Below are 24,236 nucleotides of genomic sequence, written 5' to 3' on the forward strand. Positions count from 1 at the left end.
TTAGACACATTCATGATGGCATTAGGACAACAGCACGTGTTAAGCTTTTCGCCTAATGGCAAATTATTTGCCTTCATAAACGATCAAGGTATTCTAAGAATATGGGACACGGAAACCAACGAACTAAAGCAGGAGTATACACCAAATCTACAATTATCTGGCCCTTGTACGGCTCTCACGTGGGTTGTGACAACTTCCTCGACTGGGCATAGTGTTGAAGGAAAAAAGGTTTGTTAGTTATCTATTTTACTAAATTGTTTCTATATAGTATATCCCAAATAGTCAAAGAAAGCTCGAAAATCACACAATGGTTCGAACAATGACACAGAAGCAATTTACCTGGCACTGGGTACTAGCAATGGACACATTTCTCTTTATTCTTACGCTTTAGGGAAGGTAATTGTATTTGAAAATAACCTCAGTAAATTTCGTATGACATACATATTATTACTAAACACAGATCGAGCGAAACTTAAAAGGCGAAGGACACAGTGGTAAAGTTACTTGTGTTACTCAAGATGCCGAAGGTCACTTATATAGTAGTGGTGAAGATTGCCAGATAATAAAGTGGTCACTTTCTGAAGAAAAGCAACTTTCATCTTGGTCAGTGGGCCCTGAGAAGCCGTACAGCATTGTTTACTTGGGAATATCACATAATTTGGTAGTCGGAGGTCGCCAAATTAAAGTTTATTCAATTGCAACACAGGAATTAGTGCAAACGTTAACCGGGCACACATCAGATATAAATTTGATGAATTCGCTCGTGATAGATGAGAGCAGCGAATACGTCGTGAGTACATCGCGAATGGAGCGAATAATATGTATATGGAAAATTGGGAAAAAAGGTCGTAATAAAAGCGCGAGTTCTACACTAATTATGGAGGATGTAGCACACTGCCTAACTTGTCAAGTGGATATTGATGGCAATGTGCGAGTTGCGAGTGTAACACGCAGTGGTGTGATTCATATGTACCTGATTGCAGTGGAAAAGTGAGTATTATTTACGGTGTTATATATGTCAGATGATCCTAAATTGATGACTTTTGCAGTATCAAACCAGAAAAACCAATAAAACCAAAGTTGACCATTGAAGTAGCATCAGACAGTGCAACAGTAATCGCGCCAATTCCAGCTATTTCAGTATCACTTCAACATAGCAGCCGCCCACAAGAATTGATTTTCGGCTATGGCAACAAAAGCTTTCTTGTATTCGAACACTTAACTCCGAATTTCACTGAAAAATTGCAAGTTTTAATACGTACCGACCCAAAATCGCTATACTTGGCGCGTGGGAAACTGTCAAAGAAAGACGGAAAAGTTGGTGACGCCCAAAAAACGGTTACTCCAATCGTCAATGATGCCGATGTAGATTACAAATCCTCAGCTACAGTTCCAAAAAAGAAATTACGAAGAACGAAGACGGTAGAGTTGCCCATGGAATCCCGATTACAAAATTTGAATTTGAACGCTGTTCCTGGGGCTGGAGCACCTCAAGCTCAAAGCAAAGTTCAGTTGCTAGTACAGGCTCTACATAGCAAAGACAATGTGTATGTATCAGTTTAATTTTTCATAATATAAGAAATCGTTAGGTTAGAGTCGGCTACAATTTAATCAATATCACCTATTACTCCATATTTAGTCTTCTACGTTCTGTATTGCACACACATGATATTAAAACTATTCAACTGACGCTCCACAAATTACCTGTGCAATACGTGGGACCATTAGTGAATGAATTGACGCAGTCTATGCAACAAAAACGCATGCAGTAAGTACCGTTTCAGTTGTTATGACAACTATATATATGTATTTGGACAATAATAGCATAATTACTTTGCAGCGTCGAGTATGCAATCGATTGGCTTAAAATCCTTGTTCAGACGCATACCAGTCAACTAATGGCTATGGGTTCTGAAGATCTATTAAATAAATTTGGGCCGTGCATCGGTATAATAGAACATCGCGTCAACTGTCTGAAGGAGTTATCAAAGTTTGTTTAGTGTTTAATACAATTTGAACTGCAGTTAATTTTAATAATTCGTTTACAGAGTCTCTGGACGTCTAGATCTGTTGATAAATCAAATAAAGCGCAACACTAATGAGGATAACAACTTAAACAGTGCAAATGTTTTGGTCTATGAGGATAATGGTACGCATGATCTTTTTTTTGTTTGTTTGCTAAAAAATAAAAATTATAATTATTGATTGCAGATTCTTCAGACTCTGAATTGGAAGATACAGGCGACAAGAGTGTCTCCGATGATGAATGGGATGAGGATATTGAAGATGACATTGAAAACATGGACCAAGGCGGTGACGATAATGATGAAAGTGAAGACAATGATGATAGTGACGCTGACGATGGAGAAGAAATGGAAACTTAATCGTAATGATGATTATCTGAAAATTCTTTCTCAGACAGCAAATGTAGTATGTTTATTATATACATAAGTAAAAAATAGATTTATAACAAAATGTTTTTTGTTTTATCTGCTCTGTCCTGAAAGCACTGATAAATTGTGTATGTCTTATAGGTAAAGTTTCTCTAACTTCAGTGTAGCAAGTTTTTAATATCAGAACAAATGAAATATACTGCGAGAAAGAATGTATTTCCAGCTAACATCAAATTTATTTTTATTTTGATATACATAGAATACAACAGTTACTAATAGCTTTTTGTCAGGATACTACGTGAGTCCTATATGACATTAATAATAATAATAATCATTCAACAGCAGATGGTAAAACCTTAACTAAACGTGAATATAACTTTACTAATAGGCTGAATGTGTCTAACAGCAATTTCTAAGTATCTTCGTTTCGACATCCACATCATCGCGTTTGTAAACGAATCTAAATTTCCTATGCATTCACAATTATAAGCATTTTGTAGAATAACAAATACAAATTGAGATTTTAGTGAATTTGAATCAATGTTATTAAGCATACTGGTGAAAACCATATTTCAAGCTGCAGTGCTCTATTTCAGTTTAACAGAATTTTTTATGTGTAATCTCATAGTTGTTTTTTTCAAGAATTTTACGCTCCTAAATGCTTTGGGTCTATTTTTCTTCCGCTGGAAAAGGTTTAATGTGGTTCATTTTGAAATCGCCCACAATCTAGTTTACCAGTTTGCTTTTAGGAAGTTGATGAGACCGTTGGTGGACGCATCGTGTGTAGTTACTTCATTTGGCGTGGCCAATTCTGGTTCAATGGCTTTAGCTAATTGTTTACCCAATTCTACGCCCCACTGGTCGAAAGAATTGATATCCCAGATTGTTCCTTGGGTAAATATTTTGTGTTCATATAAAGCTAAAAATAAAATCAATTATTTTCATATTTGGTAAATTTGCATCGATAACTTACCAATAAGGACGCCCAAGATGAACGGTGTGACTTTCTTTACAACAATTGAGTTTGTTGGGCGATTACCAGTAAACGTCTTATGTGGCAATAGTGCTTCGAGTTTCTCGCCAGACAAGCCCGCTGCCTCCAGCTCAATACGCGCTTGTTGCGTTGTTTTGCCTTGCATTAACGCCTCAGTCTGTGCCAAAAAGTTTGCCAATAATATTTTGTGATGTGCTCCGCCAGCGATTGGGTTTTGTGTCTGAGCTGGCGCAATGAAATCACAGGGTATTAGTCGAGTTCCCTGATGAATCAGTTGATAGAAGGCATGCTGGCCATTGGTGCCTGGTTCACCCCAAACGATTGGGCCGGTACTGTAATTGACAACCTTTGAATCGGTCTTGGTTACGAATTTTCCGTTGCTTTCCATATCGCCTTGCTGGAAGTATGCAGCAAAGCGATGCAAATATTGGTCGTAAGGGAGCAAGGCATGTGTCTCGGCGTTGAAGAAATTCGAATACCAGATACCCAACAGTGCAAGTATAACTGGTGCCTGATAAGGATATAATTTTATTAAGACATCATTTTATTGTATTGCATTGTGTGTTATTTACAACTTACATTTTGCTCCAAAGGCGCAGTCCTAAAATGATTATCCAAGAAATGGGCTCCTTCGAGTAATTGCTCGAAATTCTCAAAGCCTATCGACAGACATATGGACAAACCAATGGCAGACCAAAGTGAGTAACGTCCACCAACCCAATCCCAGAATCCAAACATATTTTTACTGTCAATGCCAAAAGCAGTTACCTTTTCCTTGTTTGTAGACAATGCAACAAAATGCTTAGCAACAGCAGCAGGCTAATTCCGGCGATTAAATAGAGGATATTAGCAAACATTATATAATATATATTTTAACATATAACATACGTCTTTAGCGTGCTCCAGTAGCCAGTTCTTTGCCGATGTGGCATTAGTTATTGTCTCTTGGGTGGTAAATGTTTTTGAAGCAACAATAAACAATGTAGTTTCATAGTTAACACGTTTTAACACTTCCGCCAAGTGTGTACCATCAATATTCGAAACGAAATGAGAGTGTAAGCCCTTGCAGTAAGGTTTAAGTGCTTCCGTCACCATCAATGGACCCAAATCAGAGCCACCGATACCAATGTTAACCACATCGGTTATTTGTTTGCCGGTACATCCGCGCCATACGCCTGATATAACTTGATTAGTGAACTCTTTCATATGTGACAATTCAGCGCGCACTAACGGCATAACATCGTTACAATCGACAAGGATTGCATCATTTCCACGATTGCGTAGCGCTACATGAAGTACAGCGCGATTTTCTGTAATATTGATGGCTTGGCCAGAGAACATGGCATCACGCGCCGCAGTTACATTGCGAGCTTTTGCTAAGTCAAGTAGTAGGGGCCATACGTCTTCCGTAATGCGGTTCTTTGAATAATCAATCAATATCTCACCATCATTAGGGGTCTTAAGACGCAAACTAGAAGTAAACAATACGTTAAGGATAATAAATATAGAGCTACTGTACATTGACTAGGAATTGTATTTTTCTTATTTCTATATGTAGATATACCCATTAAAAATTGCAATGTATTTTCACTTAGAGGCTAACCGGTACAAAAAAAATGAAAATTTAAACTTCCAAGTCCAAATTCATTACCATTATATAGAGAACATTACAAGAGTAAATTAGTAATAGCTTGTTTTATCATGGAAATTGCCGAAATTTTCACTCAACTAAACTTAAAAGTTCTGATTTTTTAAAAAGGGAATCTTATCATTCATTACCCCGACACGTGAATGTTTCGTTGAAGGGCGATTCCACATTTCTGATATGCATAAATGTATATACGCATGTATTGCATATGACTTACATTTGTCCACTGCCATTCAAAGACTTAGTCTTTAACATATAAAACAAAAACAATTAAAATTTGATAACTTTCATATGGTATTGATGTCAAGAAGGGCAATGCAATGTTCCTATACAAAAATTAATTGGTGAAAAAAGTATCACTGGGTAGATTTATGTATGTGTGTATATACACACGTGCATATATTGTGTAGGTCAACGTCAAGGTCTAAAATACATTCATATGCTTACTTTCAACATAGTATCAATATTATTATCATAAATCACCTTTCTAAATCTAAATTGAACACATATTTTGTTATATATACGAAATCATTTAGTATTCCTTAATACATGCTATTAGTATTGATATTATACAATATTTAAATGTAAATTGATTGGTATACCAAAAGTGCGAAAGCGGCAGAATGACACCTAGCATATGTACATACATAACTGAAAAGTATGTATAATTGCAAAGAGGATACAATAAGTTTTTAGATAACTTACATTGAAACTATTTAAGAATATAGTACATATATGCTATTGTGCTTGTGGAATTAATTTTCCGGTTGTAAAAACAAAATATTAAAAATATTTCAACAAATTGGTGTACACATTAATTTATGTATGTATATATGTATATTCAATAAGAGATATACACATTAAAAGAATACATCCTTCTACAAACTAACTACCAAACCAAAAATTTTCACGTAACCGTAATCTTCACCAGTTCCATATTAAACTAAGACAACTCACCTATACTTCTTGAAACGATTCGTATCTCGGGCGAAAAGTTCCTTCATATTAATGTCTTTTCCATGAGCATTATAAAACTGTTGTAGCTTTTGGTAAGCCGGTTCCTCCGAAAGCAGTGGAAGTGGTCCTGCCATTTTTATTAGTATATGACTTCTTCTGATAAAACTATTGCAAACAAGTTGAGTTTTATGAATACTGAATGTAATTTGGAATTCGTGCTAAAGTATATTCAACAATGTACAATTGTGAAAGAACTTTTTTATTTTATAAAGCAAATTAATTAAAGCTTGAATTAATCCAACTTAACAACGTTCTCACAAATGACCAGAACAATTATAATTTATAACGACTAAAGCAATCCCACTCCACGTCCGAAACAAATTCAATTTCTCTCTACGCAGCTTTGTCAATGTCGAATGTAAAACTAAAGCCATACACACAATGCAATGCGTACGATTTGTTTAAGTTTCATGTAAGTTTTACAAATGTGGACGATTCACATGTAAAAAGTAATTTAGTTATAGTTTTAGTGTTGACTTATAAACATTAAACGGGTCAGAATCAAGGAAATGACATATTTTTGTTTAATATAAATTATGTACATAAATTTATATTGTAAAGTTTTCTATTATTACTTAAGCATAATGCTTAAGTTTTATGTGTTTCCTGGTTTAAATTGTCATTAAGTAATCTTGAATTTTTGCAAAGGATGCAATAGCGACATCTATATGCCTTTTCGTTCATAGCAAATGTTCACTTTCGTTCAATGCTTTATGGCGCTACATATCCTCATTCTTTGTATAATTTCTTTTGAAAGGAGTTGAATTTTAATAAAAATAGGAAAATTCAAAATATTTCTTATAAACAATATAGTGTTAAAAATATTCGCTTCAAAAATTTAAAGAGAGGAAGTGGCATCTCGAATCTGGTAGCAACTGGTTGAAATGTTCGTTCTATTGTCACGTTGGCTGCACTGGAATGTAGTGTGTATTGGTGTGTGTAATTAAGAAGTCAAATTCCAACAAAAAAGCAAAACTAAGTAGCGCATAATAATTGGGAAAAAAATGTTTCAGTGCTATGGATTCGCGTGAGATTGTATTAAAGTTTTAATTTAATTTTTCAAAACTTTTTTATCTACATTAATATGTTAAACAAAAAGTGTAATGTGCATATAGCAAGACTGAAATCGCGGAAAACGCAAGAAACAAGAAAGTGACACAGGTCTATTGCAACTGCTAAAAAGCAGAAAGCGAAAAGAAGATAGTAAAAGGTAAATAGGCACATAAAATAGTGCTACTTATACACAATAGCCGTTCATTAAATGAATACAAGTTATTAAATATATGAAATTATTTGAAACAATAAAGTTATGCCGACGTAAGTTAGTAGCATATGTTGCCGCGTGTACGTATTCAAAGAACTATAAAACCGACGCCTCCTCCTAAAGTTAAGAGCGGCAACAAAAAAGACTGTGCGTGGTTTCAATGATGTTGCATACGTAACCTTGCAAATGCGTAGCACAGTAGCATCTTTTGTCCAATGGCAAAGCGTAACGTTGGGAATATTTGTTAAAAGAAGTGATAAATCCGTAAATGTGTTGAATCTGAAAAAGGATGTTAACTCAAAATAATTTTGTTTGTGAGATTTGTGAATGTTTTTTGTAAATTATTAATATATGCATAAATAAACAATAAATAAATTTAATAAATAATGCGTTTTTTTTTGCATTTACAGAACATAAATATCGGCGTTCATTCACCATTCAAGCAAAGTTTTATCACGGCATTGCCGAACATAAAAAATGTCCAATTCATCATCGTGCAAATCAGATCTTAGCACTGCCAACAGTATCCCTACACAACTATCATCAGGCAGTAATAATCACAATTGCAGTAGCAACACCAATAACAATGCCGAGCAACCCCAAACGAAAAGACAAAAAATTGAAAAAATCAGTAAAAGCAGTAGAGTTGTTAAGTCGGTTCCCTCCAAGGCAACACCTGTGGCAGACGCAACATCTTCTCCCCCACCCGACATTATTGATACCGGTGGAGTAAGTGTAATGCAAACAAACTTCAATGGCAAATTATTAAGTATTAATAATAATCATCAACAGTTACGGTGTTCCTCGCTTTCGTCGTCCGCAAATTCCATATCCACGCCTAGTTCTGTAAATAATTCTCCTACATCCACACCGAGCGGATCGCGTGCTACTTCGATGTCTCACTTATTAAATGAACAAGGGAGTGTAGCACAAATTCTTCCAGGAATTTTAGATGTCACAAGTAATGCAAGTTCCACAGATACACTAAAAAAACAAGAAATTCCCTTAAAAAGTGCCGATATTATTGGAAAAAGCATTAATTCCATTACGACAAGTGTAAGTTCCGATGAAGTCGATCGAATACCATGTCAGATGCCAGATTTACTACCTATAACTGTAAATAAGAATAGTTCTAAGATATCAACGGCGCATACGATAGAGCAAGAGATGCTGTCAAACGCAAGTGTGGCATTAGCGGCGGCACATTCAGAGGACATGCGTGAATTCGAGGCCTCCTTAAACAAGCAATGTCTTTGCGGTGTATCCGAACGAACACTACGTAAGCCTTTTCAATCACATTACTCGATCGACACAAATGGGCAAAAGCGCATTGCGAATCTTTCGGAATGGCCGACGGAAAAGCTTTTGCAATTCCTATCGAATTTACAGCTTTTGTTCGATATATACCTTAAACAGAATTCTAAAGGTTTTATTTGTGCAAGAATAATGGACGTATGTGATGTTCTCATTCGTAATGATCATAATCTAATTGATGAAATCATTGTTTTATCCAGTTACAACAATGAATATGTACAGTTTTTAGCTGCTAGAGTATTGGCTTCGTTCCTGGTGATTGCAAAGCAGGAGCTGGATGATAACTGGCTTAAAAAATTGGTGGACACCCTTTTTAGCTTTGAACGCTTGGATAGTTCGGCAGTTCAAAAAATTCATTTCAGTTTAGAAATTATCAAACGGATAGTTGAGTGGAAAGATATGGATTTGCATCCACTTGAAGACGAAATTGTAGACACCCAGTTGGGTAGTGATGTTTCTACAGATCAAAGTAGAAACACGTCTTTCGGCAATGCAAGTGCGAGTGAAGAAAGAGATGCTCTAGACAGCGAAAGATTTTTTCACTTCCAACCGCAGCAACCAACTTTGGAAACGAACTATTTTGCATTACAATTTCGAGGTGCGCTTAACGATACAGTAGAGCACGAGGAAGACATCGACGGTGATGAAGAAGTGATCGAAAATGATGACGATGACTTGGATGATGATGTGTTAGAGGAGAGTATGGTACAAGCGCATGCGCGGAGAAACCATCACCATTTATCACAAATGTCTATGCAACATCACCACCATCAACAGCGTCATCACCATCTTCAACATTTCCCCTCTTATGATATTATTGAAAGGACAATGCAAAACAACACAAGTTTTCTACCCACAATATCATATGATCCATCTAATGCTGTGCCGCATTACGTAAATGCTCCTACGCATCTATTCGAACAGCATGTAATGCATCAAAATCACATTGATGACCATCACAACCACGCGCCGTCTTTAAATACTCACCCGTCACATTTTTCGAGTATTCACAATTCAGCAGAGCTAAATGTGGATATTGGTGACGTCGAGGAGCCGCAATCAAATTCTGTGCCCAATTCTTTTGTATCGTCAAGTTGTCAAATAATCACACTTACGGACTCTGAGAGTTTCGATACGTCACATCTGAAAGGTGTCACAATTAAAATACTCGAAAATAAATGGCCTGCATTGGTGAAGAATATGAAAGCTCTTATTGTAAACCATATGCATATAGATCATGCGGAGCATTGTATACTTAATTTCCTGCAGCTGTGGGAAAATATAATTTCAGTTAAGGCGAATCTCTCTGTGGTCGAAACACGTCCATTTTATGCCCAGCTCGATAAGTTTGAACTACTTTTACAACAACAACATCTTTCGTGTACGGTGTATAAACAGCTACTATGTTTATTCAACGAAGCATTGTGTTACGGCTCTACGCTTGCACTGCAGGACATGCTGCCAGTGGAGACATGTCACTTGGCGCAAAGAATTGTGCGCCATGTAAAAGAGGCACGTATTTTAGACTCTTTACCGCGCCGACAACCCGAGAACACGGTCAGTTTTTTGGGCTTCAAGCGCGCTGCTATTACGTATATAGAAGATATGCCATGGTTGCCGAAGCCGGAACGATGTACAACACAAATGTATGCGTCAGCGCCACAATCTTCGTCTGCTCCGATGAATGGGCACTTCTCTAATAACGACAACATTCCAAATTCTTCGGGCATTTTTTCGGGTGGTTCAATCGAGTTTGACGCAAATGCCATAGAAATGGATAAAACAATATTACAAAAAATGGTGCTGCTTGTTCTGAAATCTGTTGCCGTAACTGTTAAAGAGATACGAAGCGATTCTTCAGATTCGTCGATTGATTCTCAAGATTGTGATGCCTATCAAGATATGGTGCTGATTGAGCGCTCCATACGGGATGTTTTACGGAAATTGGAATCGTTTATAAAGCACAAACTAGAATTCCATCCCGAGTGCCACTTTAGCAAAATACTCATACATCTGTTTGACGACCAGGATGACCATTTAATTGAAGCAATGGTGTGCACCTTGGATGTCACAGCAGGCATATCCTTTCGCAATAATGCATTCCCGGAACTGGTGTCAATGTTGAATCCGGTATATACCTTCTTAGAGTTTCTCAAAATGATTTCCAACAGCTCAGACCTTTTGCTGGATTTACTGGTCAGCAATGAAACTTGCTTTCTACTTTATCTCCTACGACTATTAAAGTATATAAGAGCAAATTGGGACATGTTTCTACGTAGTTGTCACGATTTTGGAATGGGATCGCCTGTCCTCGACGAAGCAATGAGTGTGCTGATACGATTGCGTTTGCATATCTCTCGATTAGTAGCTCGTCAGTTGTATCCCTACGATATTTCACCGGTGCTTCGGCTGCTGGAAAGCTGTGAGAGCCTTTATGAGGGCAACGAACGTAGCTTAACATAACATGTTCCTTGGGATCGTTTTTGAATTAACAATAGCTTAAAATACTTTATCGAAGAAGTTATTTATTTATTTTGTATTTTACTTGTTGCGATGATGAACATTGTTCTAGTACGAATGATGAAATCATATTTCATTATTTATATATCTTTATATATATATATATATATATTCATTAGACATACGAACTTTATTGTTAAAATGAAAGACTTGAATAACTTTAGCAAATAGCAATTCTCATTAAGCGATTTAAAATATTTGGTTTTAAATCAATCGTTAAAACAACCTAAACCCTTAATATAGCACTTCTAATTAATGTAATTTAATTTGTCGTTTAGTGTATTTTATTAAATGAGTTTAAGTAGACCTAACATTATACAATAACTGCAAATATTTTGGTTTTCATATGAAAATCTTGATGATTTGTAATTTGTCTTGCCTTAGCTTAAGTTGTACTTATTGCGATTCTAAACTTAAGACAATAATATAGTTCGTAAAATTAAATAATTATTAATTGTTAACATATCAGCACAGTGCATATGCACTTTTTATATTTTACTTTTATTAAATTAATAATAGTATTTTCAATTAAAAACTTAGATGGATGTAAATATGAACTTCCGAGAATGCATACTTAAGAATAAGTATACAATATGAAGTATGAAAGAGAAATGCCACACTAATTTTGATATATGTATACCCTAGTACATAACTTAAATCGAAACATTATTTTTATAACACCAAAAAAATCATGTACATACTTACAAGACATATTTGTAATAATTTTTACATAATAAAAGAATCTTTTATATCATAATTTTAAAGGAGGATTTTTTATTTTGAGGTTAAATATTAAATTTACGAAAAGGTATTTGTATTTATATTTATATTTAATATGTATATTTAAAGGTATTCAATGATTTATTTCTTCTTAAACATATATTTATGTAGTAAAAGAATTTACAAAAACATTGAGACTTAATGCAGTTACGTGAATGTTTTATGGAATACCAATGTTTTTGAGAGTATATGTTCATCTTCTATAATTTATCTAAATATTCTATTAGGACAAAGTGTGTTAAACAGTTTTAGTTTTTAGTGTCGATTTATCATGCGAACACGTCGTTTAACTTCATGAAATGGCGCATCTTGTCCATGATCAATCAAATTCGTTTCGAGGCCAATATGTGCGCCGGATAAAGAGGTACGACGGTCCAAATTCGAAATCGGCAAACCGATGACTTTTACGTTCTGACGTTGGAAATTTAATGAAATTGGCACCGAGCATCGTCGGCCAGATACTTTTGGTGGAGTACTTTCTGAAATATCGTATAAAGAATCTGTTTTTCCTGTTTTCAAACTGCAATACTTTTTGTTTTCAGATTCGATTTACATAAATACATTCATATGTATGTATGTAATGAAACAAAAATATTGACTTACCCATATGATTAAATGTATTTTCGCCAGAATTTAGTATTTCCCTCGATGGCTGCAGCAAAGGTGGACCATGGACTCTGCATTGAACATTTGATATGCGATTATGCTCGTCAAAAGATGTGTATTTTCGTAAATTTGCAAGTATTTCGGATTTTTTCATTGCAGTATCATTGAAGCGATCAACAGATTTCGATCGCATTTCCAAGAGTGATTCTTTTTTTGATTTTATACTCGAAGAGTCTAAAGCAAAATTTTCAAATGTAAATATGATTTGCCAATTTGTATTAGTTATCTCATTGCTCATCATTTAATATGTTGCTCACTCAAAACCAAACTTAAGACTTCGCTTATTTGTTGTATGTGGTTATTTGTAAAAGTTTCAGTTTTAAATAAAGTATTCAACACAAGTTATTTTGGAGAAGAAGTGAATAATTAAAAAAAAGTTATTTTCCCACATTTTTAAATGAAACAACAAACATTTTTAATTACAATTAGAGAGAGATTTATTGACCATTTACGCGCGAATCTTGTATACGCAGTTCTTGCTTAATTAACTCATACGTGTACAATCCAATAAACGTGTCAACTATGCCCAATACTAATCCAGAACTTCCATATAATTTACGAAAACAATAAAATAGTAATAGTATCAATTCACAACTAATGTTATTAGTGTACATACATACATACATAAATAGTTAGTGTACATACCATTATGCAATCGCATTTACATATACTTATATATTTGAAATAGAATATAACAACAGCTTATACATAGGCAACAAGGTTATTTTGAAAATACGGACGAAATATCTATCCAATACGAGAAACAATGCAATTTGAATTAAAATATAATATGTATTTGGAGTTTTCAAGGATAGTTAGAGCTTAGAGTTGGAAGGTTGTGCTGTTAAAGTACGAACAATACACGATACACCATAGATAAAGTGAACACATTTAGCATTTCTGAGAGTGCAAGGGTCTTTCAGTAAGTACGAGTACAAATACGTTGGAGACCTGAAATTTAGAAAAGCAAACGTAAAGAAGTTGAAAGGAATGACTTAGAGGAGGATAGTTAAATACATTTAATCATAAGTACATATAGAAATAAATAATTTCTTACGCTTATAAATATGCACCGTTATAAGTAGAAGCCACACAACAAAAATGAGTTATATACGTATATACATACTATACATAAACATACATACATACATATAACAATGTAAATTGAAAATAAATATCAAGACACATATTAAGAGTAAAACGTTGACTATAAAATATGAACACACCACGCAGAACTGAATTCAGAGATCAAATTAAAACATTAACACATCTAGGATAATTCAAGTCATACATATGTAGGGCTGTGCAAATATGTATCATATTTAAGAGATCAGAGGATGTACTCCATATCCAGTATCTGATTTTTAAGTAATGATTAAAAATATATACATTTTTATGAAATCTAATTTTAGGCGCAAATATATCACATTGATAGCGGAAATGTTTTCGGCGGAAATTTAATAAAATGATAAATGGATATATAAATGAAATTAAATATTGGTAAACAATAGATGTACACATTATTATATTTAAATCTAGACATCCATTAAATGTATAGCGAAACGATGATATAAAATACATCTACTTTAGTCACGCTATTAGCATTTCTACTTAAGATTTAAATGCAAATGTAGATGTAAATATTGGACTCAGCTAAATATTCCATATTCGGTTTGGTAAACTTCCGACACATTTGTAACGATAGCAATTCGAGTATTCGGGATATATAGGTAGTAGATTAACATTTTTTACTTTAGTGTGTTGATCTAGTTTTTCTCTTAACAATTTCAATTCGTTCGTTTAAGTTTTAATTAGTTAATTTTTTTAATAATGATTTGATTATTATGGTTTTAAAATTGATTACCTATTTCTCGCTACTTTTATAATTATACGTACGCAATATTAATAGCATTTTTACGGTTTATTATATGATGTACCTTTTGAAGCTCGACGATCTTGTTTATGAGCTTGAGCGTAGGATTGCAAGGAGCAACGACGTAATCTTTTATCACCTTTGTTTTGCTGGAGAAAATAGAAAAAAATCGGTGAAGTAAAGGACTCTATATATAATCAATGCAGGATCTGTACAATACTTAATAATTTCAAACATTGGTAAACTTACCGACTTGTAATGTTGATTAATATCTGAAGCGGCTTTTAATAGCAAATATATAAATACCAATGCAAACATATAGATGATGGGTTCTGCAGTATTTGATTTTTTTGTTACTGAATGATCCTTTTTATTATTATTGTTATTGGTCGTGCTGTGGTTGTTCTTATCGTTTTTGTTATTAATTTGGTTATTCTTAGCAAGTGCTTTATTAGAACGTCTTTTTCCATTTTGTCGCACCGTATTGCTTTTATCTCTACTAGTACGCTGCGTTTGCACAATTTCCGTAGGTTTTTCTTCATACTTTAGTTCCTTTTGGTCATGGATTTGACAATTATCACCACCTAAACTGATAGTGGTCGATTCGACGGTTATCTGCTCACACTCAGATTCTTTTCCTTCAGTTTCCTCCATTTCATTTTCTTTCTCTATAATCTCGTTTACCCAACGCAAATCCTTTGTAAAAACTTCTAACTCAGTGCACAGGTCTTTATATTCCAAAAGCTTTTCAAGTATTTTTATCCGTTTAGCTGTTTCTTGAGCTTGCATTTCTTGGTCTTTGAAAGTGGTCTCCAAATTGCTGTTCCTCTCATCTTCTGGCTGAGCATTATTCACATATTTGAATTGAATTGCTGTAGTGGTTAGATACAATGTAAATAACACAATCAGTACACCCACAGGCACCACATGTCTTATGTTGTTGTTTTTGTTAGTGCTATAATAAGCTGGCGATGCTGATCCTTTCATATTAGCCTCATATAATTTTACTCGGTCAGACACATGATGGCTGAACTGTTCTGAGAGATCCTTATTTGTATCTGCACATTCTTTTTGTTCATCAAGAAATGACATGATTTATTAATTATCTAAACAAAAAGAAAAAGTTAAATAACTTTATAAACAATAATAATTATCAATTATAATAATTATAATTTTAACTGAACTAAAATGCAATTTGTACTGCTGCATTTGTAATAATGTATGTACATTTCTTCTTAATTCTCTCAAACAAATTGGCATTTGTGTGAAAAATCAATAAGGATTACTTTTGAAATTCTAAATATACATCTCGAAAATAGCTGTCATTTGAAAACTTTTCCACTTTTTGTATTTAAAAGATTATTATTTTCAATTAACATCACACATATAATATGTACATACATACTATATAAACGTAAAAATAATGTGTTTTTTTAGCGGTATTGTAGTACTTGTTGGTAAACGTTAAGTTAATTAAGTTTAATGCATTTTGCTGTAAATTATTTTAACTTCGCATTCAATTCACATCAAACTTAGATAATCCATGTCAAACGAGCATATTTTATTTTAACATTAACTTATTTTTACTTCAATGTACTCTAATGATTTAAATGTTTAGTCTTTGACACTATTTCACTAATAGGTATCTACCACATACAGTAATCCGTCTTTATTGCACTTCCGGACAACAGGCCCAACTTGAGTGAGAAGTCAATTTTGTATGTACATATGTATGCTCCCTTGAGGAATAGTTACATACAAGTGCATAGCAGAATCAAGATGCAATGTGTGCTGCTTTTATGCTGTTGTTTGTTTTATTGTACCTATAACAACATGTTTATGTAGTGTTAAACGTTTGCATTAGTTTATAAACTATCTGTTGCACCAACCCCTATCAAAATCATTTAAAACGATTGACCAGTAATGCCTTCTCATTACAACACCTGGCCGAAATTTAATTAAAGGGGAAGGTTTTAATTTAGGTCAAATATCTTGTAATGGAAATGTTTAGTAAATAATATTTGCGAAATTTGGTTCTCTCTTAGTTATTTTGATCGCAACGCAAAACTCAACATTAATCGCTAATTTTGGTGCAAAGATGTGAGTAACTAAATTGGGAAGGGAAAAACTTATTGGGTTGACAGCACTTTTCTGAAGTCGAAATTCGTATGTGACGTCACCAGAAGCTTTTTAATTTCGGAAAAACAATAATAATGCACATAACAGCCAATACACAATATTTTGTTTATTTTCGTGATTTTTTTTGTTGTTTCAATAACGAGGAAAATTTGTGAATATAAACACATTGGGAGAATATACACCAAGTAGCTCGTAGCGCTTGGTATAATAGTATTTTCTAGAGAGCATACATATATGTACATTTGTTGCGCTGCACTCTTCCAAAACAAATGTGGTGACCTTACGATGATTCAATCGTTTGTTCCACTTTGAACTATCCGCCAGTCGGTGCACTAGCAGATTAGAATTCATTTTCGCTTACACCTATAACGAATGTGGAATCAGCTTCATCAATCGGACAAAGCATTTAGTAGCGAAACCAAATATAATTATCAAATAGTTTTAAGAATTTACAGAATATAAGTGGGCGTTAAACTAAGGAAGTGAAACCAGAAATTTAATATAATTGGAATTGACAGCAGTTAGCAAGGGTCGTTTTCGTGGACATTTGTGGATATCAGCTTGTTGACATTTTTATTTGTTGAACTTTTAAAATGGTCATAGTATCGGGTATGTAACTTTTAAAAATTATTGTTACTCATTTTTTCATACATCGGCACACTTTTAACATTATTTTCTTATCCAATATCCTTTACCAGACTCATTTTTCGAGGGCTAGTAGCTCTACTTCATAGGTCACAACGTATTTTGCTAGTTAGCGACGTACATGAATATGTATACATATGGAAGAGTTTTGCGTGCATATATGTATGTACATATGGTTTAAAAATAGCGAAAAGTATCGATGATCTCACAACGCTTGATCTAAACATATGTAGTTAACGATTTTTTTTATTTCAATTGAAAATTAAAACAATTTGCCTCTTTAGAAGAAACGTTAATGCATATTTACTCAAAGCTTAAGCTGGATAAGCTACATTTATTTTATTTTATAAAAATTCTAAATTTAAAGAAGAGTCAGAAATATCTCTTACATGAATGCGCTTACCTTTGTATACATATATGTATGCAAGTATGTAAATGCATTGAGCGTAATTACTCTCTGATACCTAATTGCCGTTTCAAATAGCATTGTATATAGCAAGGTCATAGCGGATTGGATAATAAAGATAAAAATACATAAAACGAATGACAAATAAATAGTAAACCGAAAACAATTGTATGTACATGTTGATAAGGCTCAAAATTAGTTTGTTTGAACTTTCCTGAAGCTGTCCGTTTCTTATTTATGATTATTTTCTCAGAACCGTTCGCCAATTCCGAGAGTGTATTTGATATTAAGATGGTGCACACAAAAATGCAGGAGGTTTTAAGATGGGCGCATGAGCACCAGTTATATGCAACACTCAGTCCTTTGATATGTGGCATTTCTTTAGCATTTTTTTCATACATGTTGGTGTATTTGGATAGCGACGTGCCTGGCTTAAATCCTCCTTCACCTTTTTCACCGTTGAAGCAAACGTAAGTTGAAATGTAAATTTGCCACGATTTTGTATTAAATTTATTTCATTCACAGATACCTTCGCGAACGACGCAGTGCCCTACATTTAGGCTATATAGTTGCTTTAGCTTCTGGCTTAATAGTAACTATCTTTTTGTATTATGATTTCAGTAGTTTAGACTAGTTTGAAAATTATTCATAAATAATAGCTACATATACAGAAAAAAATTTTAATGAAGTAGTTTATTGAATTTATGCAAAAAAAGAAGTACAAATTATTTTAAGTATTCAGAAAAGTATTAGTATCACTTAATATATACCAATGAATAGTTTACTACATATTATATGAATGATTGTTATTACATATTTGTAGTTGGCTAACCAAATATATCTACTTATTGTCTCTTACTATTTCATAGTGTTTTATTTTGAAAGAATATTTCAGTATCTGTTAGCGTTTTCAAATGAAATTTTAATTTCCACTTTGGAGCAGTGCAAAAGAGGAAACGTTTTGAAGTCGGTTAAAGTACCGAACCAACTGCATATATTCGTCCTCTTCGATTCTTTGTAGCTTGAACGTCTGTAGCCGATTTTCCCCTATAAAACGACCAACGGCTCGTAAATAACAACCTAGAAAATTGTAAGCGACGGAACTATAAAAATTAAAAGTTTTGAATAATGTCAAACATACCAGAATCATACCCATCCAATGTAAAGTCATAATATATACTTTGAAGTATTGGGCCTCCATCCGAATTTCGCAACAATAACACATTTTCTCCTCTTTGTTTTCCTCTGATTATCTTTTTTAATTGCCCTAAGTAAGAAAAAGTTAATAGCATTTCAATAAATAATATTTGGGACACACCATAAACATCCCATAAGGCATCCAAAGTAGGATATAACTTATGAATTTTTAAACAAAAGTCCACACGTCCCACTAGTGCCATTTTATTTCGCCCATTCTGTACGGAATTATTAACTGATTCTTTAACTGGTGAAGGTTTATCTTGCCCAACCAAGTAGTCCACGTGAAAATCTTTATCTACGACATCAATGGTTCTATTCAAACTCCCCTTAATTTGTACTGATGGCATGGTTTTTGATTGTGGAAGTGGCATGAGCAAATATTCCGAACTACGGGGTGCTTTCGGTGTAAAGACAGAGGTGTTAAAACGACCTGCGGATTGTGGTTTTTTAATGAAATATCCATTGGATAACTTCGCCTGTTTTAATGGTCTTCCAGCTGTGCAATTCTGATCTAATAAGTTTTCAGCCGTCTCAAATCTTCCATTAAGAGCGGCCACAAATTGTTGACGAGAGTTGGAGTATTTGGAACCAACTTCCACCAAGTTCTTCCGATTACCTAATTGAATAAAAATATTTCAATTCTTTATGTTTTGTTTTGCTAACTAAAAGCACTTACTAGAAACGAACATTTTCTTTATGAATATGTGGTTTTTCTTCAACTTTTGTTTCCCAAACGGAATTGTGGTAACAGAACTTTAACAATTTACAGTAAATATTTTTATTCAAATATTGTTATCAATCATTCACAATAAAAGCACGTAAAATGCACCAACACATAACACACGTACAGTTTAAAAAAAGCGTTTAGTCTTATTTACAAATATCTACATTCACACTACATAATTATATGGCATTGAATATATTATTAACATAATCTTATAAATCGATGCATTGAAAGTTCTTATTTTTCGAGTATTATTTACAAATTCCCAACATCATTAAATCGCTTTAATTTCTCAGGGAAGTTATCTCTAAAGAGTACAGGATCTGCCCGAAATTCTACACTGCGCAGCGGCATACGACCGTAAATGCTGGAAAACCTGTCGATGCAAGCAGATCTTTCGCGCATATGATTTAAATCAGCAGATAGCATTTCTGTATTAGTACACTCCGGACATTTAAATTTTTTCCGTGGTGTAACTTTTATCGGTGGTTTATTGGTAATGTTAGCCACAAGAAAGTTCATAGCGATATCTTCGCAGTTCATATGTTGGTCTACCCATTCTTTAATATTTCCTGGCATTGCATATGTGTACATATGACTCCAAAATTTATGATGAAATGCGGCCCCAGTGAGAACCATCGATATTTGGTTAGTCCATTCTGACTCGTAACGCCAATGCATCGAAGCATTATCCCACACATGAATTCGACTTGGAAATCCCACTATTCGATCTGGAAACTCTCGCCAAACTTCGTATCTAAAAATTAAGGAAATATAATTCAGGTGCGTTAATAATTATTTGAATAACCTCAGTATTACCCAAAATCCAATTCATCAGTAGTAAGCATATTAATATCATCGTCAATTGTTAAAATTGCTTCGGTTTCAATTTCATTATATGGATAAAAACGATTTGAGAGTTTGTTTGCACGAGTTTGAATGACTTTTAGTGGTTTAGGGATTGTAGGAAATGACGATACTGAAATGGAATGAATATTTTAGAATATACATGACATAAAAACTTAAATCTCAATATCTTACAATGAGGAGGCATCTTATTTTGATTATTCCAAATGACAAGTATGCTCTGAAGAGATGGCACCATAGCTAACTTTTGAATCAACGTGAAAAGACTTTCAACTCGATCATATGTTAATATCACAGCTGTAAATCCTTGTGACTTGGGAGAAATTACCGGCAAAAAGAGTGGGTTATAAGTACTTCGGTAATTATCATCTGGTTTATTCCAATCCATTAGGCTACGAGCTCGATGAGGAAATATTCTATTTTCCAAAATTTCCAATGATGTAAGCGTTATGGTATTTAAATCTTTAAAATATCGGTTGTATACCCAACGGCCTTGGCGTTGGAGTTCAAAAATGTTTGTGTTTGATACTTTGCTCAACTTTTTTACTATGGAATGAATCTCTGCTTCACGAATTCTCAACGAAAATAATGTCCAATCAAGCACATCTTCAAACGGCAGTATAAAATTATCAGCAGCAATCAAGGGAATGCAATTATAGGCTAGCATTTCCATTAAATCGGATTTACCCACATTCACACTATGTGAATATAAACAGAAGGTTCCTTTTTCATATGTCCGTGGATATTCAAAACTTTTACCACGACTGCTATTACAGCGTATGGTATTTCCATGTGCAACACATTTATCAAGCATTAGCACGTCGCTTGGGTTATCGTCAACTAATGAATGTATTTGACTATGGTATTTTGGAGATACGTTGGGCAAAATAATCACCAACATATTTTTTCGCGGTAAATGTGTTGATTTTGGCGATAAATCTGACACATGTTGTTGGGCAGGACTGTAAATAGGCAACGATAAATCAAATCCGTTCCGATAGGTCCAAGAATCGAATCCTCCTCCTAACACTATGGCACGATCAGTTTTTAAAACACTTCCATCGGTTCGTGGCATCATATTGAAAATAATATGGTTCTCCCCATTATCCCAATAATTTTGCATCGCTAGTGCTCGTTCCACTGCACTAGACTTTACTAAGTTACTATTCAAAGTATCAATGCTTGGAAGGAAGAGGCAGGCTTCATTTGGGTTTGGCGTATAATAATGGCTTCGTATAACCGCTTCGAGTATTTGATAATATTCTCTGGTAAGAACTGAAACAGTCTCCCCTTTTACCTCGTCGATGTATTCTTGGAGGGGATAGACATAAACGGAAAGATGGTCGTGTCCTTTTTGTCCACATTTGTACAAATTTATACAGTCCCATATTCTGCAACTGTCCTCCCGTTTGCGCGTTTCCTCACTGTCTTTTGATAACAAGATTTCACGTACATGCACAAGGTCCAGTGGAACTTTATTGTTGTATCGGCTAGCTTCATACTGTATATTAAAAATATTACACACGATGCAAACACCAAAGAAAGTCAAAGTCAATATAATTATGTATGAAACTAAAGTTTGGAAACGTTCGCTACGATGATTGAAAGTTGCAACCAATTTCTTCATTCCTAACTTTTTTGTTGGTCGTTTAAAGGATCCCAATGTTTCCTACACTGGCCACAACCAATGAACTTCCTGCAACACAAAATTAGTGATGCCACATGGAAGTAAATATAACTAACTAAATAAATACATAAATCAATATTTGCCAGTTTTCATTTGGCAGGTGTTACTTATATTCAACAGCTTGTTGTTTTCTATTCCAACTCTTTGTTGTCTTGGAAGATTTTTTATGTATGTACTTCTAATACTAATACACTCAGTTGAAATCATATTCCTTATTATTCCAAACAACATGTATGCCTATATGAGTATAAGTTTAAGTTTTTTATAAGCCTGGCAACATTCAATATTTTTAATCATTCTCATTTTTGACGTTTGACGTCTCCAATTTTTTATTCAACAATTCTCTTTAATGGAACTCCAGTCGATTGTCCACGCGTTATTAAGGTTTTTTGTCAACAAAAAGCTTTATTATTAAAATCCCAAATATTTGTACTTTTTAATACAAAAGGTCTTTGGAAACAAAATCAATATGAGTACAATACTTGAAAAAATTGCTGCCATCGAATCCGAGGTAAAACTGAAATACCAAGTGAAATTGCAAACTAAATAAAAACTAACCTTAACATTATATGCCGCATATGAATGTATGTTTGATACTATGGAAACTTTGGATAATAATCGTAGATGGCACGCACCCAGAAGAACAAAGCAACATCGGCTCATTTGGGTCTCTTAAAAGCTAAGTTAGCGAAGCTGCGTCGTGAGTTAATCTCCCCAAAAGGAGGTGGCGGCGGTGCCGGTGGTGATGGTAAGAGTATTATTTAGATATATACGTATATGTGAACTGTGGTAAATGTAATGTTTTTATAGGCTTTGAAGTTGCAAAAACTGGTGACGCTCGCGTTGGATTTGTGGGGTTCCCTTCAGTAGGAAAATCTACTCTGCTTTCTAATTTGGCAGGTGTATACAGTGAAGTCGCAGCCTATGAATTTACAACCCTGACTACGGTCCCAGGATGTATCAAATATAAGGGCGCAAAAATTCAAGTAACATTTTTAAACAAAAATGTCTGTATTCGATAAATCACTAATTTTAATGTTTTTACTTTTGTTTTCGTATAGCTTTTGGATCTGCCTGGAATCATAGAGGGTGCTAAGGATGGCAAAGGTCGAGGTCGACAAGTTATTGCAGTAGCTCGGACATGTAATTTAATATTTATGGTTCTTGATTGCCTTAAGCCCTTAGGGCATAAAAAATTGCTTGAACATGAATTGGAGGGCTTTGGTATACGTTTGAATAAAAAACCTCCAAATATTTACTTCAAACGTAAGGATAAGGGTGGTGTCAATCTTAACAGTATGGTACCGCAATCTGAATTAGATGCTGATCTGGTTAAAACTATACTCTCTGAATACAAAATACATAATGCTGATATAACTTTGCGATATGATGCGACCAGTGACGATTTAATTGATGTGATTGAAGGAAATCGGATCTACATACCTTGCATTTACTTGCTTAATAAAATTGATCAAATATCGATTGAAGAACTAGACGTTATTTATAAGATACCACATTGTGTTCCGATATCGGCGCATCATCGCTGGAATTTCGACGATTTGCTGGAAATGATGTGGGAATACTTGAAGCTAGTTCGAATGTGAGTAATACACTTCGTTTATTGATTTAAGAAAATGTTAAAATGAATACAATATCTTCTATTTTCCAGTTATACCAAGCCAAAGGGCCAACTACCGGACTACAATTCACCCATTGTCCTACATAATGAACGCACAAGTATCCAAGATTTTTGTAACAAGCTGCATCGCTCAATTGCTAAGGAATTCAAATAGTAAGTATTGCCCATTTTTACGAATTACATTTGTTCTAAATAACCTTATTTTTCAGTGCTTTGGTTTGGGGTTCTTCTGTTAAACATCAACCTCAAAAGGTGGGCATTGATCATATTCTTAATGATGAAGATGTCGTGCAAATTGTAAAAAAGGTCTAAAAGTTTAACAACCATACCATACATATGTGAATTATGCGATTTGACAAATTTTAAAATAAAAGTTAAAAATGGAAATGTTTCTTCAAAAACTGCTAATTGACTGTATTACTATGTCAAAATATGTCGCAGTGGAATAATAGATTTTCAC

General features: G+C 34.1%; 8 protein-coding genes across 22 annotated transcripts; 4 read left to right on the top strand and 4 right to left on the bottom strand.

Moving 5' to 3' along the window:
- The first annotated feature begins 4 nt into the window (after positions 1–4).
- On the top strand, positions 5–3,205 carry LOC105213392 (WD repeat-containing protein 43). The gene is made up of 8 exons (XM_011186152.3): positions 5–228; positions 283–396; positions 461–990; positions 1,050–1,547; positions 1,640–1,768; positions 1,841–1,990; positions 2,049–2,149; positions 2,212–3,205. The coding sequence occupies exons 1-8, from the start codon at positions 13–15 to the stop codon at positions 2,382–2,384; spliced, it is 1,911 nt and encodes a 636-aa protein (XP_011184454.1). The 5' UTR covers positions 5–12; the 3' UTR covers positions 2,385–3,205.
- Pgi (glucose-6-phosphate isomerase) lies at positions 2,589–6,391 on the bottom strand. Its single transcript, XM_011186151.3, has 5 exons — positions 5,993–6,391; positions 4,276–4,858; positions 3,967–4,206; positions 3,367–3,898; positions 2,589–3,312 (listed from the first exon to the last, which is right to left on the bottom strand). Exons 1-5 carry the CDS (start codon positions 6,124–6,126, stop codon positions 3,125–3,127), a joined length of 1,677 nt encoding a protein of 558 aa, XP_011184453.1. The 5' UTR covers positions 6,127–6,391; the 3' UTR covers positions 2,589–3,124.
- Positions 6,392–6,960: 569 nt separating this feature from the next.
- LOC105213390 (protein lines) lies at positions 6,961–11,892 on the top strand. 5 transcript variants are annotated; one of them, XM_011186149.3, is made up of 3 exons: positions 6,961–7,262; positions 7,727–8,051; positions 8,109–11,892. In XM_011186149.3, the coding sequence occupies exons 2-3, from the start codon at positions 7,794–7,796 to the stop codon at positions 11,091–11,093; spliced, it is 3,243 nt and encodes a 1,080-aa protein (XP_011184451.1). In that variant the 5' UTR covers positions 6,961–7,262; positions 7,727–7,793; the 3' UTR covers positions 11,094–11,892. The 5 variants fall into 5 exon arrangements, with proteins under 5 accessions (XP_011184451.1, XP_011184452.1, XP_011184449.1 ...); XM_011186150.3 differs by having other exon boundaries at positions 7,727–8,045; positions 8,109–11,891; XM_011186147.3 differs by having other exon boundaries at positions 7,727–11,892.
- Positions 11,893–11,924: 32 nt separating this feature from the next.
- LOC105213388 (putative uncharacterized protein DDB_G0292292) lies at positions 11,925–16,336 on the bottom strand. Of its 10 annotated transcripts, none has more exons than XM_054234292.1 (5): positions 15,995–16,121; positions 14,719–15,575; positions 14,534–14,618; positions 12,534–12,770; positions 11,925–12,430 (listed from the first exon to the last, which is right to left on the bottom strand). In XM_054234292.1, exons 2-5 carry the CDS (start codon positions 15,559–15,561, stop codon positions 12,186–12,188), a joined length of 1,410 nt encoding a protein of 469 aa, XP_054090267.1. In that variant the 5' UTR covers positions 15,562–15,575; positions 15,995–16,121; the 3' UTR covers positions 11,925–12,185. The 10 variants fall into 10 exon arrangements, with proteins under 10 accessions (XP_054090267.1, XP_054090265.1, XP_054090266.1 ...); XM_054234290.1 differs by having other exon boundaries at positions 15,871–16,031; XM_054234291.1 differs by lacking the exon at positions 15,995–16,121 and adding an exon at positions 15,756–15,866.
- A 325-nt stretch (positions 16,337–16,661) lies between these two features.
- Positions 16,662–18,520, top strand: Arl6ip6_2 (ADP-ribosylation factor-like protein 6-interacting protein 6). Of its 2 annotated transcripts, XM_029041059.2 has the most exons (4): positions 17,077–17,217; positions 17,307–17,827; positions 17,913–18,129; positions 18,185–18,520. In XM_029041059.2, the coding sequence occupies exons 3-4, from the start codon at positions 17,951–17,953 to the stop codon at positions 18,291–18,293; spliced, it is 288 nt and encodes a 95-aa protein (XP_028896892.2). In that variant the 5' UTR covers positions 17,077–17,217; positions 17,307–17,827; positions 17,913–17,950; the 3' UTR covers positions 18,294–18,520. The 2 variants fall into 2 exon arrangements, with proteins under 2 accessions (XP_011184445.2, XP_028896892.2); XM_011186143.3 differs by lacking the exon at positions 17,307–17,827 and having other exon boundaries at positions 16,662–17,217.
- Positions 18,326–19,669, bottom strand: LOC105213384 (uncharacterized). Its single transcript, XM_011186140.3, has 4 exons — positions 19,536–19,669; positions 18,978–19,475; positions 18,801–18,926; positions 18,326–18,739 (listed from the first exon to the last, which is right to left on the bottom strand). The coding sequence occupies exons 1-4, from the start codon at positions 19,546–19,548 to the stop codon at positions 18,582–18,584; spliced, it is 795 nt and encodes a 264-aa protein (XP_011184442.1). The 5' UTR covers positions 19,549–19,669; the 3' UTR covers positions 18,326–18,581.
- Positions 19,622–22,180, bottom strand: LOC105213385 (exostosin-2). The gene is made up of 3 exons (XM_011186141.3): positions 20,625–22,180; positions 20,403–20,562; positions 19,622–20,340 (listed from the first exon to the last, which is right to left on the bottom strand). The coding sequence occupies exons 1-3, from the start codon at positions 22,075–22,077 to the stop codon at positions 19,839–19,841; spliced, it is 2,115 nt and encodes a 704-aa protein (XP_011184443.1). The 5' UTR covers positions 22,078–22,180; the 3' UTR covers positions 19,622–19,838.
- A 284-nt stretch (positions 22,181–22,464) lies between these two features.
- On the top strand, positions 22,465–24,184 carry LOC105213383 (GTP-binding protein 128up). Its single transcript, XM_011186139.3, has 6 exons — positions 22,465–22,648; positions 22,762–22,885; positions 22,948–23,123; positions 23,199–23,737; positions 23,807–23,929; positions 23,986–24,184. Exons 1-6 carry the CDS (start codon positions 22,607–22,609, stop codon positions 24,086–24,088), a joined length of 1,107 nt encoding a protein of 368 aa, XP_011184441.1. The 5' UTR covers positions 22,465–22,606; the 3' UTR covers positions 24,089–24,184.
- The last annotated feature ends 52 nt before the right edge of the window (positions 24,185–24,236 follow it).

Source organism: Zeugodacus cucurbitae, chromosome 6, assembly GCF_028554725.1.
Source record: "Zeugodacus cucurbitae isolate PBARC_wt_2022May chromosome 6, idZeuCucr1.2, whole genome shotgun sequence".
Classification (NCBI taxonomy): Eukaryota; Metazoa; Arthropoda; class Insecta; order Diptera; family Tephritidae; genus Zeugodacus; species Zeugodacus cucurbitae.

Excerpts from the sequence above, each read along its gene's own strand:
- LOC105213392 (XM_011186152.3), top strand. The coding sequence starts at position 13 with ATGATGGCATTAGGACAACAGCACGTGTTAAGCTTTTCGCCTAATGGC. Across the intron at positions 991-1,049 it reads TACCTGATTGCAGTGGAAAA|TATCAAACCAGAAAAACCAA; the intron begins GTGAGTATTATT and ends TGACTTTTGCAG. Across the intron at positions 2,150-2,211 it reads TTTGGTCTATGAGGATAATG|ATTCTTCAGACTCTGAATTG; the intron begins GTACGCATGATC and ends TATTGATTGCAG.
- Pgi (XM_011186151.3), bottom strand. The coding sequence starts at position 6,126 with ATGGCAGGACCACTTCCACTGCTTTCGGAGGAACCGGCTTACCAAAAG. Across the intron at positions 4,859-5,992 it reads AATCGTTTCAAGAAGTATAG|TTTGCGTCTTAAGACCCCTA; the intron begins GTGAGTTGTCTT and ends GTTTACTTCTAG. Across the intron at positions 3,899-3,966 it reads CTGCGCCTTTGGAGCAAAAT|GCACCAGTTATACTTGCACT; the intron begins GTAAGTTGTAAA and ends TATCCTTATCAG.
- LOC105213390 (XM_011186147.3), top strand. The coding sequence starts at position 7,794 with ATGTCCAATTCATCATCGTGCAAATCAGATCTTAGCACTGCCAACAGT.
- LOC105213388 (XM_054234292.1), bottom strand. The coding sequence starts at position 15,561 with ATGTCATTTCTTGATGAACAAAAAGAATGTGCAGATACAAATAAGGAT. Across the intron at positions 14,619-14,718 it reads TTAATCAACATTACAAGTCG|CAAAACAAAGGTGATAAAAG; the intron begins GTAAGTTTACCA and ends TATTTTCTCCAG. Across the intron at positions 12,431-12,533 it reads AAATACATTTAATCATATGG|ATTCTTTATACGATATTTCA; the intron begins GTAAGTCAATAT and ends CAGGAAAAACAG.
- Arl6ip6_2 (XM_011186143.3), top strand. Across the intron at positions 18,130-18,184 it reads TTTTCACCGTTGAAGCAAAC|ATACCTTCGCGAACGACGCA; the intron begins GTAAGTTGAAAT and ends TTTCATTCACAG.
- LOC105213384 (XM_011186140.3), bottom strand. Across the intron at positions 18,927-18,977 it reads TGCCTTATGGGATGTTTATG|GGCAATTAAAAAAGATAATC; the intron begins GTGTGTCCCAAA and ends TTTCTTACTTAG. Across the intron at positions 18,740-18,800 it reads ATTGGATGGGTATGATTCTG|GTTGTTATTTACGAGCCGTT; the intron begins GTATGTTTGACA and ends ACAATTTTCTAG.
- LOC105213385 (XM_011186141.3), bottom strand. The coding sequence starts at position 22,077 with ATGAAGAAATTGGTTGCAACTTTCAATCATCGTAGCGAACGTTTCCAA. Across the intron at positions 20,563-20,624 it reads AAATAAGATGCCTCCTCATT|TATCGTCATTTCCTACAATC; the intron begins GTAAGATATTGA and ends ATTCCATTTCAG. Across the intron at positions 20,341-20,402 it reads ACTGATGAATTGGATTTTGG|ATACGAAGTTTGGCGAGAGT; the intron begins GTAATACTGAGG and ends CTTAATTTTTAG.
- LOC105213383 (XM_011186139.3), top strand. The coding sequence starts at position 22,607 with ATGAGTACAATACTTGAAAAAATTGCTGCCATCGAATCCGAG. Across the intron at positions 22,649-22,761 it reads TTGCTGCCATCGAATCCGAG|ATGGCACGCACCCAGAAGAA; the intron begins GTAAAACTGAAA and ends TAATAATCGTAG. Across the intron at positions 23,738-23,806 it reads TACTTGAAGCTAGTTCGAAT|TTATACCAAGCCAAAGGGCC; the intron begins GTGAGTAATACA and ends TCTATTTTCCAG.